The sequence below is a fragment of the Thermoascus crustaceus genome, assembly GCF_041956765.1.
Source record: "Thermoascus crustaceus strain CBS 181.67 unplaced genomic scaffold VTN00scaffold_8, whole genome shotgun sequence".
Classification (NCBI taxonomy): Eukaryota; Fungi; Ascomycota; class Eurotiomycetes; order Eurotiales; family Thermoascaceae; genus Thermoascus; species Thermoascus crustaceus.
Window position 1 is genome coordinate 341,896 of NW_027192534.1, and position 20,572 is coordinate 362,467.

Genomic DNA, 20,572 nt, shown 5'->3' on the forward strand with positions numbered 1-20,572 from the left:
TTATTATCACATCAGATTCAGATTCAGATCATATCCAGGAGATGAAATGAAATGTGCATCTCGAGTTGAAACTTGGCTTGGCTACTGAGAGTCAGTGTACTGTATGTACTACTACCTATATCAAGCCAGCCAGATTCTCAGACTGTTCTGTTTATTTATCTTGTTGATTTCATCTATTTGTTTGTTTGTTTGTTTGTTGGTATGTCTATCTGTCTATATACCCATCGGGAATAGATAAATAAACGGCAAAGACGCACGTTTTCGAACGTTCGAGGCCGTTTTCGGTTCGTTTACAATGTGTATGTACATTAGATTCGTGACTACTAACCCACCTATATACGAGATCGAGCCTTGGCTAGCTAGCTAGCTAATGTAGCTTAAGACAACTTTAGGAAATCCGTCTTGTGGCTGTACTCTTATTGAACCTGTTCAGAGTGTAGCTTGTATGTTCTTTCCTTCCTTTCTTTTGGACATGTCTTTTCAATTCAAGAACAGGTTTGGAACGGTTTATAGATATATCTAAGGTATCTGCTATGATAGAGGGACTTTTCGTTTCGATTTCATTAGGCGTTTCATTCATTAGCTGTGTGTTTTGAGGGATACATATACATCTGAGGGTAGGAGAGTCGTGGTATGTTAGGGATTCGGGTTGTAGTTGGTGTAGCTTGTGTGTAACGACGTTCGAGAATCGTAAGGGCGGGGGTCGGAGGTAGACATGGAGGCTAACGCGGGAGTACGAAGGGTTCAGGTTCCGCAGCAGCCTTGCTTTTCTCGTAGTATATCATGCAAAGGCCCCAAGCGAGAATGACCAGACGATAGTACGACGAAGCCTAACCCGCAGCACGGCGGAATCAGCTGACCGGAGATGCAGCAGGAGCGGGAGGAACTCTTGCAGCCAGCACGGGACTCTCGACGAATTCACACCCCTCCGCATCTCTCACCACGCCCTTCAGATCCTGCAGATTCCGATTATTCACCTCGATGTCCCTCCGCAGCTCCGTCCCGCTGACCCACCACGCTGCCGCGCGGATGATCTCCATCACGCAGCGCAGCTCCTTCTCATCCCGGGGCGCGTACACCATCACGAAACCCGGCGGCACGAACTTCGCCCGCCACCACCAGCTCTCCCGCGCCAGTGGGTGCCGCTCGCCCCAGCCGCGCTCGATGACGACCTTCACGTCCGCGGGGTGCAGGGTCAGGTGCATGCTGCCGTCGCTGGGGTGCGCGTGGCAGACCTCCCCGTTGCAGGTGGGTCGGTTGCGGAACGCGGGGTCGGAGAAGATGCCCGTGCTGTGCTTCTCGAAGCAGGAGGTTCCCAGGAAGAGGCGGTCCGGGTGGCTTTGGGCGAGGTTGCGGATCGAGGCGGACAGGGCCTCGTACATGGCCGGGTCCCCGCGCTGGGTCATCTGCCGCTGGGGGGCGATGCCGGCGACTCTGGGGCGGCGGCCGCTCCGCCAGCGCAGGCTATTCTTGAGGATACCGTTCTGGGGATGGAGGAATGGAGGGAGGGACGGCGGCTCCAGCGGGTTTCTTAGAGCGAAGATGCGCAGGACGCAGATCCGCAGATAGCCTCTGGGGGTGGACGGGGTACCCCCGGGTCCAAGAGCCAAGAAGGCGTGGTAGTCATTGCGGATTCGCTTGATGAAATAGATCATGGGCAGCAGGACTAATATAAAGACAAGGAAAGGATGTAGAGGCTGGTGGAGAGGCGCAGAAATATGCTGCAGTATCCAAGATAATAATTCTGCCTACATACCAGGTAAGCACACCGATGGAGGGATAAGGGAAAAAAAGATTACTGAATCTCCGTATTGCGTACCATTCTGTCAGATCAGGTCAGAAATGTCAGTGGATCAACTTCACGAGTCGAAGTAGGGGCAAATGGTATTGTAAATGGCCACTCCGTCCAGTATATACTGTACGTAGAACGTGCCCTAGACGAAACCCCTTTGCATGTAAAACGCTCTGCAAAACGTCCCAGGCATGAAAGTCGCACTGGTGTGCAGGAATGGAGATATTTAAGCATTGACAGAACCAAAGCACCGGCTGGTCGGACAGGACTCGGTGATCATGAGACATGTAAACCCCAGCTGCACGCCAATGCAGCTTCGCACTTGACGGGCCTATGCAGAAAGTACAATATGCACCTCTAAAGAAGCAGCGGGCCTTTGTAGTACCAGCCTGCTTTTCAATGGCATGGTCAAGTAGCTCAGCAGTGGCAGATAAAGTGGATTCGGGGTACATGAGCAATCATCACAGTTGCATCACCGCCAACCGAAAGTCTGGGAATCTTGCCTCCCGAAGCGGCGGGCTCGCCATGTTGGACCTGTTCCACAAGTCTTCAAGCGTCTTCTGGTATGCAGAGGCCGATCCAGCCTGCGTCAGGACGCTGCCGGAGAGAACCAAGAGCCGTGCTGAATGGACGATGCGAGACAATCGGTGTAGAAAGCCCATATCACCTTCGACAGGAACGTCGGCTCAGACTGCTGTAGATGGAGGTGTAGCGCGCCTGTCGCAGGCTGGCCAGGGTCGGTAGAGAATCCCATTGATCCACGTCCGCGGCCAGACGGCCTCGCAGGAGGATAACCGCGTTCCTTGGACTGTGAGGTGTATGCGGTTGGTCCAGCGGTCAGCCTGGAGATCGGGTGGCCGACGACGTCTGCGGCGATTGGCCTGTGCACGCCGCTCCCATGCCAGAGGAATGCGATGGCAAGGTGGTCATGCGGTGTTCTTTGCTTTCTCTGCGCAGAAGGACACAGAATATTCCGGATCTGGCGGCCCTGGCTGCAGGGAGAGTAGATGAAAATATGGACTGTCGGCTTTGTTCACCTGCTGTGTGGGTTGCCGTGGTTAGTATCGCTGCTGCGGTACGCCGTACTGTACATGCGATGCTCATGCAACGCCTCGAAGCAAGGGAGATAAGTGTCCACTCTGCCACGCTGACAAGCTGTGGACTATCCCCAGGCTGGGCATCGACCTTGCTGTTTTCGGGAGCGATGCCTCTATATACAGATGCGGGGATTCAACGTCGGATGCTTCCAGACGCCCGCTGTTAGCTTAACTTCCGGATTGGAGAGGATCAGAGAATGCTCCTCTCGGAATGTCCTACGTTCTCGGGTTTAAAAAGGAAGCGACAGGCGCTGAAAAGATGACGAGTCTGTCGATCAGTGACAATCCCCGGTCTCCTACCGGCAGTTTTGACGCGGCTGTCCACGATGGAGTGGATTCACACTACGAGACGCAGTGCTTGTCGGTGACCCCCTTTTGCTCCTGTAGATCTGCCAGGGACCTGCAGGACCAGTCTCCGTACGGAGTAGTATCCGTTCGGGGCCATCGAGTGCTCTGTCCCGTCTGTGTGAGAGTCCCGTTCTCCCACACAGGACGGAGCACTGTGCTATGGAGCCCTGGACACATACTACAGCCATAGACTTCGGGATGGGTCTGAGTATGGACAGGACAGAGAGCTCCCAGTAGTTTTAATCCGGGGTGTTCTGTTGTTTGCAGAGAGAGAGAAGGAAAAAGAGAAAAGAAGATCTCGACGTCTTCGGGCTGGCGGCGCCGCTGCCAAGCCCCAGGGCTCGGCCCGGCAGGTGACCGAGTACGCAATCGCTTCGGCAACCATCTCCATCTCATCTTGTCTGTCTCCAGACGGCTGGTCTTGTAAGTTCCTGCATCGTTTCCCGTTTTCCCTCGTCCTCCAGCCCTACTTATGATGCGGTAACCCACTTGTCTCCTGCTGTCGTGTCTTCGTGTTTTTTCAGCGCTGCCATTGTTGTTGTTTTGATCGCTGGAGTCTCGACGGCGTTGTTTCTTGGCGCCGCCTCATACTTACCGGTAGACCTCACGGCGGGACAGACCACATATCCTCCCCGCCTAAGGTTCTGGACAGAAACCGCCTGGTCTGGTGCCCTGAATGAGGTCACTGTGATTTATCACCTACCCATCGTTACAACCCGCTGCCGGTTGCGATGACCTGGCAGGCGAGGCATACCGCCGTCTACAATGCTACCCCGTTCTCGCGCAAGCATTCCCGTGACATAGACCTCGAGAAAGTATCGCATAAGCACCTCGAATCCGATAGCGAAAACGACTCTCACTCCTTCTCCGATACCTCCCGCGTCACCTCCGGTTCGCATCGGCCAATGTTGGGTGGTCCCTCCATGCTGCGGAGCCGGACCGGCATAATAACCTTCTACAGAGTCCCACACCGGGTGATGAGATGGTTGTGTCTGACCCTGCTGGCCAGCTTGATCCTCTTCGTCCTCACCCTCTTTCGCTTCAGCTTCTCGTCCGTAGAGCGGGTTGCGCTGGAGTTGCCCAAGCCGGCTGCCAAACCGCCGCAGTGGGAGAGCTTCCCCTTCCTGAAGCGGTACCATGGCGGACTCAGAACACTGGTGCCGCGGAAAGACAACGTCCCTGAATACCCCGGGGATGGCGTGGAGGGACAAGTCCTAGGCGAGGAGGCCAACAAGACGCTGGAAGCGAGAGACCAGGAGACTTCCAAGTTCTTCAGCGAAATATACAACCCGTACCCAGACTACTCGTCCGATGCTTACATCAAGAAGTATGGCGCGAAGAAGGAGTGCTTCCTGGACGAGGAGGGCACCGTCCGTTTGCCGCCAGTCCATCACTACAAGGGGGTTCCGCGTGGCTTCCCGGATGCCGTGATGGGATCCAACGAGATGCTTGGAATCCAGGATGATCTCTGTTTCGACAGATTTGGCCGGCTGGGTCCGTACGGTCTGGGATACGGAGTGAAGAAAGGAGGAATAGGCGCCGGTCTCGAAGGCCACAGGGAAGGCGCTGAGCGTGTCTGGGAGGATATTCCACCGGTTGATTTTCGTGAGGTGGACTGGGCTGCCGCCCAGAACCGATGCGTGGCTGCAAACATCCACCGTTTCAAGGATCTTCCTGAACCCCAGATCGACCGTTCTATTGCGATGCAAGTCGGGGTCCCGAATCAGCAACATGTTGCCGGTTCTGCCGAGGACTCTAAGAAGGACGGCGCAAAGAATGACACAGATCGACTTCCCAGGACTGCGGTCGTTATTCGAACCTGGTTTGACTTTAAATACACACCGGAAGACATCCTGTATCTACGTTCCCTGATTGCTGAGCTTTCGCTGCAATCTGGTGGAGAGTACACGGTGCACTTCCTTGTCCACGTCAAAGATGAAAACCTGCAGATATGGTCGGATGATGAGACGTATGAGCGCGTCCTCCGCGATGCCCTTCCTGAAGAATTCCGCAGCATGGGAACGCTGTGGTCTGAAAAGCAGATGGGCTTGATATACAGCGGACTAGAAGAAACCTGGACCCGTGGCCTGCCGGTACATGGGGTCTACCGAAGCACGTTTATGCCCATGCAGTATTTCGCGTATAAGCACCCAGAGTACGATTACTATTGGAACTGGGAAATGGATGTGCGGTACACAGGGCACTGGTATCACCTCTTTGACAAGGTGACCAGCTGGGCACGACAACAGCCCCGAAAGGGACTCTGGGAGCGAAACGCTCGGTTCTACGTCCCCTCTGTCCACGGTTCTTGGGATGACTTCCGGCAGATGGTCCGTGTGCAGACGGAGGTCGGCACGAACAGCCCTAATAACATGTGGAGTGCCCTTAAGATGGGCAAGGGCAAGGACAAGGACAACAAGGATGGAAAAGGTCCTGAAAACCGGCATGGTGATAAATTCATCTGGGGACCAGAGAGACCTCATGAGAGCGACATCATGGAGGTTGAAGGAGAGGGCATTCCCCCGACAACCATGGAAAAAGACAAGTACGAATGGGGTGTCGGCGAAGACGCAGATCTGATCGTCTTCAACCCGCTGTACGACCCAGAGGGCACGACATGGCTCCTCCGCGATGATGTGACCGGCTACAACAGGGAGAACGGCCTCCCGCCGCGACGGACGGCCATCATCACCGCATCCCGGCTCTCGCGTAAGCTGCTCATGACCATGCACCGGGAGACGAGCCTGAAGCGCCATAGCATGTTCTCCGAGATGTGGCCCGCCACGACGTGTCTCCACCATGGCTTCAAGGCCGTCTACGTGCCGCACTCGGTCTACATCGACCGTCGCTGGCCGACGCACTACCTCGAGTCCGTCTTCAACGCGGGCCGCAACGGCGCGTCCGGCGGTGCCCGCACGGCCATCTTCGGCGACCGCGAGCACAACTTCCGGGGAACGACCTGGTTCTACTCGGCGGGCTTCTCACCAAACCTGTACCGCCGCTGGCTTGGGTACCGCGTCGATAACGACGGCGGGGAGGAGGAAGAACTCGCGGGCGAGGGGCGCATGTGTCTTCCGCCGATGTTGCTGCATCCGATCAAAGGTGTTGATATGGTTATTGATGATGGTGGGGAGACTGGTGGTATATAGATCTGGATTCCTGCCCCAGTTTTTCTATTCTTCATTGCCCTATATATGGGACTCTTTTTTTTTCCCTTCTAGGTATATGTACGGCGGTCGGTGTGTTGGCGTTGTTATTTTGTCAACAAGCAAGTACCCAAATAAGCACATGGTATTCTCTGTATGTTCTCTTTTCGGGCGACATAATGTTGTGTCTAGTTGCTATTGACTAGTAGCTATTATTAGATTAGACAGGCTACGAACAATACATTGGTGAGCATGAGTGATCACACTTTAAAATTCAAATGAGTGACCATGAGGTTCTCTTAACCACTCCCCTTAAACGGGCTATCAGGGTTGCCTTGGACGTTGTTGTTTTATCGGGTACCTGAGATATTACTATGATGTGGTTTCCTTACTAGGCCGGTATTGTACGTGAAGGGCTCCTTCCCTATTAGGTCAGAACGGGCCCACGCCATCTCCCCTACCCATTTCCTTCGTCATCTCCTGCACTTCATCTTCTATCCATCCATCTGAATTACCCATAAAGTTCTCTATCGTCTGTCTCTTTGATGCTGATGATTTCCCATGTGACAACTACGTCTATAAGATTTATTGAACCTATAGATTCCGCCTGTGAAGTTTTTGTGATTTCCGGAAGAATTGATAAAGGTACCCAGGTAGGTATTTAAGCCATTTCTGCCGTTTCACGGATCAACTCGGCAATCGTCTTCATCTCAAGATGGCCTCTAGGAAAGTCATGGTCATACTGATGGAAAAACTCTTTCACCAGAGAAGGCTCGCACATCTCCATCAACCCCAACCCCAAGTGTCGGTTCTTCTCCGTTGGACTTCGCACGTGCAGGGTGGGGATGTCAATCAAAGTGCCCTGGACCCTTGCATCGTATCGTGTTATACCCATTGCTCCACCAGTCATGAAATGTCTGCCATCTACAAGTTGCCTGGTCTGCAGGGCCAACAGATCCTTCTGAATCTGTGCAGGATTATAGTCCGGATGTCTTTTTTCTAGTCCTTTCCGGACCCGGATGTTCGATGGCCGAAGAAGGATTGCGGCCGCCTCCTTTATCAGTTCAGACTCTTCGATCACACCCTCCTTCGCCTCGACATCCGAGAGTCAAAAGACCTCGATGGGCGTTGCGCCGTTGATGAAAACGGCCCAGCGGAACACACGCTCGTGGGAAAGCTTCCAGGGATTTTCCAGAGAATCCCGAATTATGAGCTGCGCTGCAAGGGTAGCACCTCCAGAGTATCCGACGACCCCGTCAAAAGGTCCCTCTTCTTCGACCAGTCTGAGAATTTCGTCTTCTGTTTGCAGGTTCGACTGCGCAGACAGAGGATTATCATAACAATACAAGGGCAGTTTGGAGAATGACGTGGTGAAAAGGGACCAGTTCCCTGCCTTCAGCGTTGAATGTCGATCGAAGCAGTTTGTTCCATCACTCGGGGAAGGGGGACAAGGGGCATTCATTACCTTCAGTATGTGGAATTGTGCCTTGAACAAATTCAAATGTGAAATCTGGGAGATCTGCTCTGAAAGAAGCTAATACAGCGTCAGGAAGGGTCGACGGATAGGAAAAAGATCTGGCAAACCTGCCTGTCTGAAGTTTGAATATCTGAGAAAGTCGTACCGTCAATGGAACGAAGTTCGCGGTAAATCCAAATGGACATATCTATATACTAACCTCATTGTTGGACGCTCTACCGTTTTCGGATCCGAATTTGTCTATCTCGGGATACGGTCTTCGGGACGTTGCTATTAAAACAGCGTTGAGCATTCCGGATAAGAAGGAGGGCGTCGAGGTGATGATATATATGTCAAGAATGCAAGAATCGAGCATGGAACGCTCAAAGGTCGGGTGGAATTTTCGTATCATGTCGTACGATACGATCAGCAATGACTGGATTGAGCATTGTACGGGCTATATAGCTGTTGAGGTTGCTACGAAAGCGAACAGCATTGACAACGGTCGTGAAGCTGAGGAGGACGCCCGCATGTGGCAAGACGCTCCGAAAACAGTTTCCCAAACGTGCCTGTCTCCCTTGGATATGGTTCGTGGATACGAAACGTCGTTCACCCATGCACCCTTGACAGTATGTTGCAGGTATCTCTTATGTCCATCCTTGACGATGTCGGAGGAGAGACGCTGCCAGCGGCTATGCTGCCTACCTTTTTGCGAGAGGTATGGGTGTCTTCTACTATCAGCAGCAGCGCTGGTCATACCTTCCGTGGACATTCCAAGTCGACACCGGTTGCTGCCCAGAGGGACGAAAGCGACGTCATGGTCTCGGATGGTCAAGTCGATGAAGGCGGAGTGGCAATTAAGGGTTTGAAGTCCTCTCCACTCTCAAGCACCGAGTCAGCGGAAACGCGGACCACCAAGTTTTGCCATACTATAGAGTGGAAGCCAGATGTTGACCTGCTCAAATCCGATATGACACCAAACGTGACTCTTTCTACACAGGAAGACGTCAAATATCGACGGCATGAGGTACAGGACCTTCAGTTAGCCACCATGCTTATGATCATGAACGCCTTGGACGAGCTCAAGGATGTCCCTAGCGACTCATATGAGGGACATTTCCAAAACTATTACCAGTGGCTACCCCAGCAAGCCCGGATCCTCAAATCGGACTCCATGTCTCACTTGCCATTAGCCAGGTGGATGCAATGCAAGAAGGATAAAAACTTCAAGGGGCTGTTCTACCGTAAAGTCGCCGCAATGGGACCTGAAGGCGCACTGTGCGTCCGTATGGGATCGAACATTGCTCGAGTTCTCAAGAAGGAAGTCGACCCTCTCTATCTCATGTTTGGCATGAACGATCTCCTAGATAGACTATACGCTGAGTTGATTGATACAGGTGACATTTATAATTTGACAGGGGCATACCTCGATTTGATTGGGCATAGCCGCACCGATCTGAATGTTTTGGAGATTGGTGCTGGCACAGGAAGTTCGACGGCGGCCTTCTTGGAAATCTTAAGCCCCCTCCCCGCCCATGAACAGAGCTCCGGCAAGTCGTCAAGGATCGCGAAATATACTTTTACCGATACTTCTGCAGGGTTCTTTGAGAAGGCCAAGGAAAGTACAACAGCTGGAGGAACATCCTGGACTTTCGAACCCTGAATATTGAGCTTGATCCGCAGGACCAAGGATCTGCCAAAGGAGAGTATGACCATTATTGTGGCAGACGATGTCTTGCGTGCTACTGCGGACCTGTGAAAGACTTTGAAACATGTTCGGTCTTTGCTCAAGCCCGGGGGCAAACTGAACATGAACGAGGGCGTTAGACCGGATTTCATTTCCATGCCGGTCGCCTTCGGTATGCTGGCGGGTTGGTGGTTGGGCGTGGAACTATTCGGAAATGGGGTCCCTGGATCAACGAAGAGCAGTGGGGAAATGTCCTGCGAAATACGGGCTTCTCCGGAGTCGAAATCAGCCTTAAAGACAGTGCCGATCCGGATTTGCATGCGATTAGTGTCCTTGTCGCCTCTGCGGTTGGTGATGAAGAATACCAAAGCAAGGTTTCGGCAGAGACGCTCATCGTCACCAGAGATCAAGATCTAGATGGCCTGGCGTCCGCACTTATCGACAGCTTAGCTGAAGAATATGGCCTTCAAAATTGTTCTATCGTCAAGTATACAGACTTGAGCAACAGGGATCTCAAGAGCACTCTCTGTGTCTCACTGGTGGAGCTGGAGCGCTCTGCACTCGCAGACCCGACTGAAGAGGAGTACGCCAATATTAGACACCTCTTGTCCACTTTGAGGGACTGCTTTGGGTGGCCGGGGACTTCACGTCAAATCCAAAATTAAACATGATCGCAGGACTCATTCGGGCCGTACGGTGGGAGCGAGATCTCGAGGGAGCCAACTTGGTCACTTTGGCCATTGCTGATCCACGACCCTCGCAGGAGGCCTGCAATCATTTTTGACCATCAATATGTGAAGGCTACTGCAGACAAGGACAATGGTGAATACCTCCTCCAAGATGGTGTGTTTACACAAACCGGCTTGTCGATGCCACTGAAATGAACGACTATTTAATTTCCAAGGCATCGAAACCAACAGCCCAGATGGTCCCTCTGGGTAAGGCTGAAGCCGAGAGACCCCTGAGACTCACGACAGGTGCTCCGGGCATGTTGAACAAGCTCTAATTCGAGACCGACCCGGTCTGGTTTGAGCCCCTTGGCGAACTGGACGTCGAAGTCAGGATCAAAGCGGTCGGTCTTAACTTCCGCGACATTATGATTGCAATGGGACAGCATAACGCCGTGACTCTCGGCAGTAACGGTGCCGGCATCGTGACCCGGGCTGGGTCCGCCGTGAAGAAAGTAAGAGTCGGTGACCATGTTGTCTACGTGGACGGGATGGGCAGGACAGGAACCTTTCAGACGTATGGCAGAGTGATCGAGGATGTGGTAGCCATCATACCGAAAGATACGAGTTTTGAAGTCGCTGCCTCTCTACCTACCATCAACGTGACCGCAATCTATGGGCTTTATAACCTTGCGAGACTGAGCAAAGGGGAGACTGTCTTGATTTACAGTGCAGCTGGTGGAGTCGGACGGGCTTCTATCATGCTGGCAAATCTTGTTGGCGCAGAAGTCTTTGCAACAGCATCGACTCCAGAGAAGGCCAATCTCATCAGGACTAAATACGGAGTTAAAAAGGATCACACCTTTTCAAGCAGAGACTTGTCATTTGCCAAGGGAGTCATGAGGATGACAAATAGCTGTGGGGTTGATGTTATATTGAACTCTCTTGCGGGTGAGTCCCTTCGTCGGACGTGGGAATGTATTGCACCATTTGGCCGATTTATTGAAATCGGGAAGAAAGATGCACAGAATAATGGGAAAGTTTCACTGGTAAAGTCATATCCCATCCCTTTCTTCAGATGTATCGAGACTAAGGCCACCTCCTAGAACCCTTTTCTTCGAAATGTTACCATGGCGAGTGTCGAGTTGCCGACCATGATGCGGTACCGACCCAGACGGCTGTTGGGTTGATTGAGGAGACCATCCGTCTGTACACCGAAGGCAAGATCAAAGAGCCATCGCCAACCATCGTCCTGAGTTACTCGCAGCTGGAGGAATCGTTCCGGATGCTGCAATCTGGCAAGGGTATGGAAAAGATTGTGCTTGTCCCGATAGATGATGCTATTGTCCCAGTCGTTCCACAACCACCAGTTCCGTTCAAATTCGAGGAAAAGGCTTCCTACGTTCTTGCAGGGGGGATTGGGGGTATCGGCCGCAGTATCGCACAATGGATGGCCTCGCGGGGTGCGATGAACATAATCTTCCTCTCGCGTTCCGGTGCAGCGAGTTCTGCTGCTCAAGAAACTATTCAAGAACTCGAGAGTCGGGGAGCCACCGTTCCTGTGTTTGCCTGTGATGTCTCGGATAAAGCTCGTCTTGTTGATGTTCTGAAAGAGTGCAAAGCCAGTCTTCCTTCAATTAAAGGTTGTATTCAGGGTTCCATGGTTCTAGCCGACAAGATCTTTGAGAACATGAGTTATGAGAAGTTCTGGGCAGCCACACGGCCCAAGGTCCAAGGATCTTGGAACCTCCACGCCTGTCTCCCGAGAGATATGGATTTCTTCATTCTGTTATCCTCCGTGACGGGCCTTGTGGGCAATCGTGGGCAAGCCAACTACACCGCGGGTAATACATACCAGGACGCACTGGCGGCACACCGCGTGTCTCTCGGCTTCCCTGCCATCTCTCTCGACCTGGGTACGCTTCTCTCCATTGGATATGTGGCCGAGAATTGCCAGAGACTGGGCCACGTAACACATGTCGCGTCGCTGCTGGGCTCCGTTCGCGAAGGAGAGATACACAGTATGATTAAGTACTGCCTGGAACCGACTGGACCATCCTCCAGGAGGCCCATTCAAATAGCCTCAGCCCTGACAACCGCTGCACAATATCGGGCGCGAGGTATGCCCGCGCCCTCATGGATGCACATGCCGCTGTTCACCCAACTAGCTTCGACGATTTCTGCTACCACGACTGGCCCCGGAGCCGAGGACAGCGACTCCGGGCTGAACATCACTTCTCTGCTGGGATCGGCGACGTCCTTGGACGATGCAGCCGCCACTGTCGCAGACGCAATTCGCACAAAGCTCTCAAAGCTGGTCAACATCTCTATCGAAAGCATCAATCCCAGTAAAAGTGTCAGCAGTAATGGGGTTGACAGCCTCGTGGCCGTGGAGTTCCGTACGTGGCTGGCGAAAGTCGTGGCAGCCGATGTGCCTTTGCTGACATCTTGGGCACCATGCCAATCACGGAGTTAAGTGCCAAGGTTGTGAGTGTGAGCAAGCTTGTGTCAGGGCACTTGAAGGGTGAAGGAGGTACGGATAGAGAGGGTGGTGGTCTGAAGGGGATGGGTGAGTCACTGACAAGAGTAGCATTGATTCTAAAAACATTCTATTCTTGTTCTCGGTAAATGGGTGCACTTACACATATATTAAATAAGATACATGTACAACATATGTCAATATGGTAAATAATGTATTTGTGTGCAACAGTGAATGGTGGGAAGCAGATTGAAGGAGTGATAGATGGTGAGAAGCCCTGACCCTAAGCCCTAAGCCCTAGAGGCTGACAGGTCGGCAAAACTGCTACCTCTGTGAATGTAGCCATGATTAAGAGCTCTTGAGAAAACATAACGTAATATCTGCTAGAATTTCGGACAAGGTACTCATTATAGATTGTCCAACGACGTATGGGCTATTGAATAGGAACTGTGGAGTCTTCGTTTTTGGTAAACATCTAGAACCTCCGGGTTGCCCCAGTTTCCCCTCGGGGAACCTTCCCTTGGCCCCACGTCCCCGCGATCTATCAGCATCTCGGGTTTCTTTGTCCCGTTCTAGAAGTCTGTCGGCCGTTCACACCCATTCACGTCGGTCCACGCAATCTGACGGGCATCCTCCGCTGCGATCGGAATCATCACTGGGCTTCGCTTGACTTTCCACAGTCATATCTGCAGTCATGTTCTCTCCTAGTATTTATATTCTGACTCTGTCCAGTCCACAGCCAACGGACTTCTTCCATCTCCAGCTCGAGCCTGGCTAGTGCTCTGTACCTCTACATATCCTTGTCTCTGATACATAGACATATACATATACACCAATTACTTTTACAGATTCAGAGTCCCACAATGTCACTCGCTCAGAATCACCACATCATCCAGCTCCCAGTGACCCCCCAGGTCACCACCCCTCTGGATCCCTGCGCCATCGCCCAGCAATGGATCACGGATCTGGAAGCTGTCCTGTCTGGGAACGACTTCTCCCGTCTCGCGGAGCTCTTTCACCAGGAATCATGGTGGCGCGACATGCTCACTCTGGAGTGGAATCTCCGCACGATCCAGAATCTCGACCGCATCGAGGACTTTGTCCGTCAGAACCAGCCCCGCGCACAGCTCTCCGCCTTCCGCCTGCAGGATGAGGGTAAGTTCCAGCCCAGTCTGGACACACCTGTCGAAGGCCGTTTGAGCTGGGTGGTCTCGATGTTCTTCTTCGAGACCAGGGTCGGTCGTGGCACGGGTATGCTGCGGCTTACGCAGGATGGTCCATCTGGGGTCTGGAAGGCGTACGCTGTGTATACGTCTCTGCAGGAGCTCAAGGGCTTCGAGGAACCGCTTGGTCCGAGACGCGTGTATGGGACGCTGGACTCGATGCCTGGCGGATCGAGCAGGGGCACTTGGGCTGAGCGGCGTCAGAGGCAGCTCGAGTTCCTGGACGAGGAGCCCACGGTGTTGGTTGTCGGTGCTGGTAAGTCTATCTAGTCTGCGAAAGATTAACAACTGCTTTGACTACTAAACCGATGCGTATAGGCCAATCTGGCCTTAATGTCGGTGCTCGACTTCAGTCGCTTGGCATCTCGTGTCTCATAATTGACAAGAATGAGAGGATCGGTGACAACTGGAGGAAGCGCTATAGGGTCGGTTTAACTGAATGAACGACTTCTTGGTTGCTGAACAGAAGCTGATCTACTTGTATAGACGCTGGTCACCCACGATCCGGCCGAATACACGCACATGGCTTACCTCCCCTTTCCCAAGAACTGGCCGCAGTTCACCCCAAAGGACAAACTGGCTGACTGGTTCGAGGCCTACGCCAGCCTGATGGAGCTCAACGTCTGGCTGAAGACGACTATCAAGAGCGCGAGCTACGATGACACCAAAGGAGAGTGGACGGTCCAGCTTACGCGTGGTCAGGACAACGGGGCCATCATCGAGCGGACGTTCCACCCCCATCACGTTGTATTTTGCACTGGACATTCAGGTGAACCTAAGATACCGACTTTCCCGGGCCAAGGTCACTTCAAGGGCGTGGTCTACCACGGCAGCCAGCACAAGGATGCGTCCGAGTACGACGTTAAGGGAAAGAAGGTCATTGTCGTCGGGACGGGGAACAGCGGGCATGACATTGCGGAAAACTTCTACGAGAATGGCGCTGAGGTCACGATGCTGCAGCGTAGTGGCACGTATGTTATATCGGTCGACAAGGGAGTGTTCATGCTCCACGAGGGCACTCATGAAGAATATGGGTGCGTAGTATCGCATTGTCCCCTTCCTCTCTGTCTTCCATTTTTACCCTTGGACACGACCGTCTACGCATATTGACCAAATTTTTCAAACAGCCCCCCAACGGAACAAGCTGATATTGTCTCCGAAAGCCTCCCCTACCCTGTCCAATTCGCACTCGGCGTCTTCCTCACTAAACGCATCTCCGCCGTCGATCACGCCACCTTATCCGGACTCGAAAAGGCAGGCTTCAAAGTCTACTACGGCATCGACGGGTCTGGAATTGGCAGTCTCTACTACACCCGCGGTGGCGGGTACTACATCGACGTCGGGTGCAGCCAGCTCATTGCTGACGGGAAGATTAAGATCCGACAGAGCCCTAACGGCATCGCCGGGTTTAAGCCACACGCGCTGGTCCTGAACGACAAGAATAAGACTGAGATTCCTGCAGATGTCGTTGTCCTGGCGACGGGGTACGATAATATGCGTACCACTGTGCGGAAGACGCTGGGCGATAAGGTTGCAGATAGGTGCAAGGACGTCTGGGGCCTGGATGAGGAGGGTGAGCTGAATTCCGTACGTCCCGGTCTCTAATACGGATATACATACAAGTATACTGATGTATAAGCATAGATCTTCCGACCAAGCGGCCACCCAGGGTTCTGGTACATGGGCGGTAATCTTGCCATGTGCCGTGTCTACTCCAAGTTCCTGGCACTGCAGATCAAGGCCATCGAGGAGGGTCTTAATTCTCAGTCGTCTCAGGCCCAGAACTCGCAGGAGCAGAAGAAGCAGCAGGAGGACGCCAATCTTAGCTCCAAGCTGTGATGTGATATCAATAGATGAATGGATAGATGGCAGAGAGTGCGGTTGATTCAGGAATCCAGATTGAAATAGATGCAACTAATCAAGCCTCGAGTATTGAAATTATCTGAATGCCAGCCTATGTGGCGCTATATGGCGGAGTAAACGTCAATAAGGAACGCGCCCCATTTTCTCATGCAGCCTACCTCCATAGTACTAATTCTGATGGTCTCGACAGTCCTTCCTACCGTCACGCTGTGGCAGTCTTTGGATGTAGGTCTTCTTGGAAATGTAATGCCCTTGCTGCGCTGCCTTGGAATATCGACATGAACCATGGCAAATTTGTTCCTTTAGTTGCTCCTTCCTCCATTCTCAGAATGATACTTTCAATGGAATCATCTGGAGTTTCCGTACTGAGCAAGAACCAAGGATTCCTCGGGAAGCATACATAAACATGCCCTTCCCCCTCCACTCGTCCTCCAGGCAGTTTTATCTCATTTCATCCGACGATCTACGCGTTATCAGAGCATTACTTTCATCCGCATAGCTTCTATTCCACATAACCACCACATTCCCATTGTTACCTTTCAACGACTCTCTTTCAATAGGTATGTACACGGATCTGATTCTTGTACGGTCCGTCGACGATACTGACAATCACATCTGAGGACTATTTCCAAATTGAAAATGCGCCCAACGTCCACTGCCAGTCTCCTTGTGGGCCTTGCCCTCACTGTGGCTCCAATCTTTGCACAGTTTATTGAGGCCCCTATTATCAGAAACAATCCCAGTGGCGTCGTCTACCGCGCAACATTGCTTAACAAAGACACCACCACCCTACGAGGATCGGTTACGGCGACTGCACCTCCAGATGGTACAGGTCTCGTGTTCCATGTCAACTTGCGGGGCTTCCCAGATGAGCAGCAATTTGGACCTTTTAGTATGTTCCATCCATTGTGAGCTTCTAAGTTCATCATTCACGGTCCTCCCAGTGTATCATGTCCATGTCAACCCCGTCCCTCCGGATGGCAACTGCACCAGTGCCGGCCCGCATCTGGATCCATACAACCGCGGGGAGGTCCCCCCATGCGATGCTTCACGTCCTGCGACTTGCCAGGTTGGAGACCTGAGCGGAAAGCATGGTGCCATTGTGGCTATCCCCGGCGAGCCTTACGTGGTCAAGTATACTGACTTTTATCTGTCGACAAACCCGGACAGCAATGCCTTCATCGGCAATCGCGCTCTTGTGGTCCATACGAGAAACGGCACTAGGATCAATTGCGGCAATTTCCGGCGCGTAGAGTTTTCCGGTGAAGATAATGACTCGGTTTCCGCTCTCAGTGCCAGTGCCACCGGCACAAGAGTAGTATCTGCACTTGCAGCTAGTGCAGTCTACAGATCTACCCCGACTCCCTCTCCAGAGAGCTCCTTTTTCACGAGCGCTGCTGTTCGCACTGGTGGATTCTCAAAAGGTGTTGTTTTGACAGCCTTGGTTGCATTTATGCTCTGATCGTCGGCTGAGTCTTGGAGTTCATAGCTTTTCTCTTGTATAATACTTTGTGCGGTTCTTGGGAAAGGGGATCCTGGACTAGGTTACTCCACTTATTCTTAGAGAGATAATCCTAACTTTCGGTTCATTCGGTCTCCTGTTCAGTTCTCTCCTAAAGGCCTACCATGTGATTTTGAAGCTATTGGAGGGTACCCCAGACTATGATAGGCCACAGACTCTAGGCAAAGCCAGCCTAGATCGCAATAGCAAAAGCGGCAAGGTGGGTGGCGTGGATAGGGGGGAGGGTGCCGAAAGGTCATAAGAATAGCAGCTGAAAGACAAGCCAAGCCCCATATTGTGAGGCGTGGCAAGAAGCTATATAAGCGAGAGCAATACGAAGCCGTTGGCTTCGTATCCTAGTTTTTTGCCGGTGGTGCAGCGGTTTGGCTCCTAGAATGCTCCCTAGGAGCCACTCCGTGACACATATCTCACTTGCCTGGCTTCTTATCTGCGCATCATCTTCATCTTCTGCCCCCTTGTTAATATTTTGATAGGGAACTTCTCCGAACCCATTTCTCCGTCAGGTTGTCCTTATTGTCACTGAGACTCGGCAGGTACCTGTGTATGTATAGTATAGTACATACATGCCTGCACTCAATGTCATTCCCTCATTCTTTATTGTAGGTACTGATCAAGAGAACAAGAACACACAAATTTATTTAATTTATCAATACTAGCTAGCTAACTACAAGAAAGGATCAATCAAGAGAATACAGAAGAAGAGGGGGGGATTAAATACTTAGTTTTATTTGGAAGATTCTATTTAGCTTAATAAGATAGAATCAACTCTCTCATTCCTTCTTCTCACAGTATGTAGTGAAATCCAGGGTTCATTGATAGCAGCCCTATATAAAAAAAAGCTAAGAAGAATACGAAGAGGAAATTTGCATCTGTTGCATTTAACTTATTAACCTGGTCTATCTCCTATTTTCTATGGTTTTTTTATCTTCTATTTCTATACCTCAGTTTCAGCTCAGATGATCGATCAGTTTGCTTCCTTTTGTCTTTCACACCATCAGCAACAGATGGCATGCTGATTAAACATTAATTAAAAAAGGAGCAAAGAGTAGCTTTAGAAAAGAAAGCAAGGAAGAAAAATAAATAAAAACATTACATATATTTCTGCTTCAGAAGAAGTTTCTGCGAGCCCTTTGCCGTTTTTCCCTTTTGTACGACCACGACTGTCTGGCTGATTCTTGTTATTGCTGTGTGTATTCGCTATTAAAAACTAACCAATTATAATCTGATCTGCTTGCTGCTTAGGGTATCGTAAGTCGTTGAAGACGAACGCCATCGTGTGTACCACAGTTCCTTTGTTTTCTGCTGGTTCAATGTTTCCTTCGCTTTTTTCTTTTTCGTTTTATGCCTCAACCACGAAGTGAGGTTAGAAGTTTCCACGTCCCGCATGGTCTGTAGTCGGAGGAGTATTGTTGAAATCCTCGTCAGTCAGGTACCAACCAGTGCTCGGTTCGTAGATGAAAACACGCAGTCACGTGCGGGAAGGATGGACCGATCGAATCGTGAACTGCGGTGTCTGTTGCTTTTTTCCCGCTACGGGGAACTTTTCTAGCTTCTTCCGAACGGGAGATGGATTTAGGCTTCCTGCGCCCATCGCCGCTCTCTCAGCGGCATCTCCTCTCCCGCTTGGGCACGGGACCCGTCGATCTCGCGCCGCCAGGCCCAGTACTCGCTGAAGCGCGTCTCGGCATAGGTGGCGTAGTCGAAGTCGATCTGTGAGATCTTTGCCTGGATGAGTCCCCAGACACCCCTGGAATTCACATATCAGCGACTGAGTTCTCGTGGAATCGCTCGTTCGATGATGAGGGGAGAGGATCTTACCAGTAGAAGCCTGGAATACCACGGAATCGATCGACGTCCTTGAAGAGCTTGTCGACAGTCTCATCCACCGACGACTCCGGCAGACCGAGATGCTGGTTATAGCTCTTGACGTACTCTTTCAGGAACTCCCGTCGGACAGATCGCGTGGGCAACATGTTGTAGTCGCAGTCATAGCCGCCCCACTCCGCGAAATGGTTCGCGATGTCGAAGGCTGCGGGAGACGGGATGGCATATTCGTAGTCGATGAAGTTGACGGTCTCAGTTCCGTCTTCGTCTGAGGCGCCATTCTCTGTCTTGGGCAGGATGACCACGTTGGCACTGAGCAGGTCACAGTGGGCAAATACCAGCTATTGGAAACGTCAGAAGACATGTTTACTGAGTACCTTGGGGAGATATTAAGCATACGCCATCTTCTCCAATACCTGCCCCATCGTCGAGTTCGGACAGGATCCGCTCCAGCTCTTTCTGCAGGCTGAGCCGCCTGGCACGTTCTTTGTCTGTGATGGCTGGCAGAGCAAGGATCCATTTCTGCAGGACGCTCCACATGTTGGGCCCGGGCCGTCTGGTTCGGATGGGAATGATATCATCCTGCTGGGCTGCAGCTTTATTCTCAGAATCCACGTTCAGTTGCCGGGCAAGTGGGAGGTCTTCAGCTGCAGAAGTCTCAAACTCGCTGATGGGCAGAACAGCATGCCACTGTCCGAGCCGTCTCGCAACCCCGCGCCAGATGGCAGGCCTGGTGAAGTCCTCGGGTGTCGTGATGCGTCCCCGGAGGAATCTGTAGAGCAGGCCATTCTGGAAGCGGGCCAGGAGCGGGGGAGCGAGGCCACGGCTGGCCAGGAGAGCGTGGGACTTGGTTTCTCCTATCGAGTTCTACTTCAGCAAGGTTGTCGCGTTGGGGCAGAAGGACGAGTCTCTTCGTCGGGCTTGGAAGCTGGCCTTACTTTGCCGGTCTATGATGATCTCGGTGTGGTTACCATAGGCACGCATGAGTACGGCCTCGTTGTCTATCTGCTCCTCGGTCAAGCCAGGCTTCCGGTTAATGACTTTCAAGAGCTACACTCAGACGTCAGTTAATACCATCCTTTCTTTGGAAAATTTACAAGCCCACAAGAGGGGCGTCCTGGAACACACACAGTATTGGTTATGCCTTCCGTGAAGCGCACGAACTCGATCTTGTTGCCGGGTCCTTCCCAGTCCGGGTTGAGGGTCAGGACGAGCCTTAACGCGGACGCTTGCGAGTCTGCATGGTGGTACGACTGCGGGATGTATCTGAGGGAGGCGAGAACTCCATCCTGATTGTGGTGAGAGGCCGCCATGCTGGAATCCAGATTGTTCTCGTTCCAAACCTATGCAGTCTCTCGAGTAGGCGGTGGAGGATGGGGGGGAGTGGTTCCGTGAGTCTTGCAGCAGCGGTCAGCCTGGGAAACACAGCAACAGCGTGGTTCTCAGGGAGAGCAGAAGATGCAGCGG

The 20,572-nt window shown here is 52.1% G+C and overlaps 7 protein-coding genes across 7 annotated transcripts; 4 read left to right on the forward strand and 3 right to left on the reverse strand.

Moving 5' to 3' along the window:
• Positions 1 to 851: 851 nt before the first annotated feature.
• On the reverse strand, positions 852 to 1,822 carry VTN00DRAFT_9716 (uncharacterized protein; the record flags this gene model as incomplete). The annotated part of the gene is made up of 2 exons (XM_069436702.1): positions 852 to 1,748; positions 1,820 to 1,822. The coding sequence occupies 2 exons, from the start codon at positions 1,820 to 1,822 to the stop codon at positions 852 to 854; spliced, it is 900 nt and encodes a 299-aa protein (XP_069284315.1).
• A 2,146-nt stretch (positions 1,823 to 3,968) lies between these two features.
• Positions 3,969 to 6,386, forward strand: VTN00DRAFT_9717 (uncharacterized protein; the record flags this gene model as incomplete). The annotated part of the gene is made up of 1 exon (XM_069436703.1): positions 3,969 to 6,386. The coding sequence occupies one exon, from the start codon at positions 3,969 to 3,971 to the stop codon at positions 6,384 to 6,386; it is 2,418 nt and encodes an 805-aa protein (XP_069284316.1).
• Positions 6,387 to 7,044: 658 nt separating this feature from the next.
• On the reverse strand, positions 7,045 to 7,845 carry VTN00DRAFT_9718 (uncharacterized protein; the record flags this gene model as incomplete). Its single annotated transcript, XM_069436704.1, has 2 exons — positions 7,045 to 7,437; positions 7,501 to 7,845. 2 exons carry the CDS (start codon positions 7,843 to 7,845, stop codon positions 7,045 to 7,047), a joined length of 738 nt encoding a protein of 245 aa, XP_069284317.1.
• Positions 7,846 to 8,249: 404 nt separating this feature from the next.
• Positions 8,250 to 12,670, forward strand: VTN00DRAFT_9719 (uncharacterized protein; the record flags this gene model as incomplete). Its single annotated transcript, XM_069436705.1, has 8 exons — positions 8,250 to 8,426; positions 8,480 to 9,461; positions 9,523 to 9,545; positions 9,667 to 10,109; positions 10,290 to 10,369; positions 10,431 to 10,464; positions 10,589 to 11,145; positions 11,301 to 12,670. The coding sequence occupies 8 exons, from the start codon at positions 8,250 to 8,252 to the stop codon at positions 12,668 to 12,670; spliced, it is 3,666 nt and encodes a 1,221-aa protein (XP_069284318.1).
• Positions 12,671 to 13,536: 866 nt separating this feature from the next.
• Positions 13,537 to 15,735, forward strand: VTN00DRAFT_9720 (uncharacterized protein; the record flags this gene model as incomplete). The annotated part of the gene is made up of 5 exons (XM_069436707.1): positions 13,537 to 14,152; positions 14,215 to 14,321; positions 14,383 to 14,930; positions 15,024 to 15,483; positions 15,541 to 15,735. The coding sequence occupies 5 exons, from the start codon at positions 13,537 to 13,539 to the stop codon at positions 15,733 to 15,735; spliced, it is 1,926 nt and encodes a 641-aa protein (XP_069284319.1).
• Positions 15,736 to 16,398: 663 nt separating this feature from the next.
• Positions 16,399 to 17,221, forward strand: VTN00DRAFT_9721 (uncharacterized protein; the record flags this gene model as incomplete). The annotated part of the gene is made up of 2 exons (XM_069436708.1): positions 16,399 to 16,651; positions 16,704 to 17,221. The coding sequence occupies 2 exons, from the start codon at positions 16,399 to 16,401 to the stop codon at positions 17,219 to 17,221; spliced, it is 771 nt and encodes a 256-aa protein (XP_069284320.1).
• A 1,632-nt stretch (positions 17,222 to 18,853) lies between these two features.
• On the reverse strand, positions 18,854 to 20,418 carry VTN00DRAFT_9722 (uncharacterized protein; the record flags this gene model as incomplete). Its single annotated transcript, XM_069436709.1, has 5 exons — positions 18,854 to 19,028; positions 19,100 to 19,446; positions 19,505 to 19,962; positions 20,044 to 20,155; positions 20,236 to 20,418. The coding sequence occupies 5 exons, from the start codon at positions 20,416 to 20,418 to the stop codon at positions 18,854 to 18,856; spliced, it is 1,275 nt and encodes a 424-aa protein (XP_069284321.1).
• Between the last annotated feature and the right edge of the window lie 154 nt (positions 20,419 to 20,572).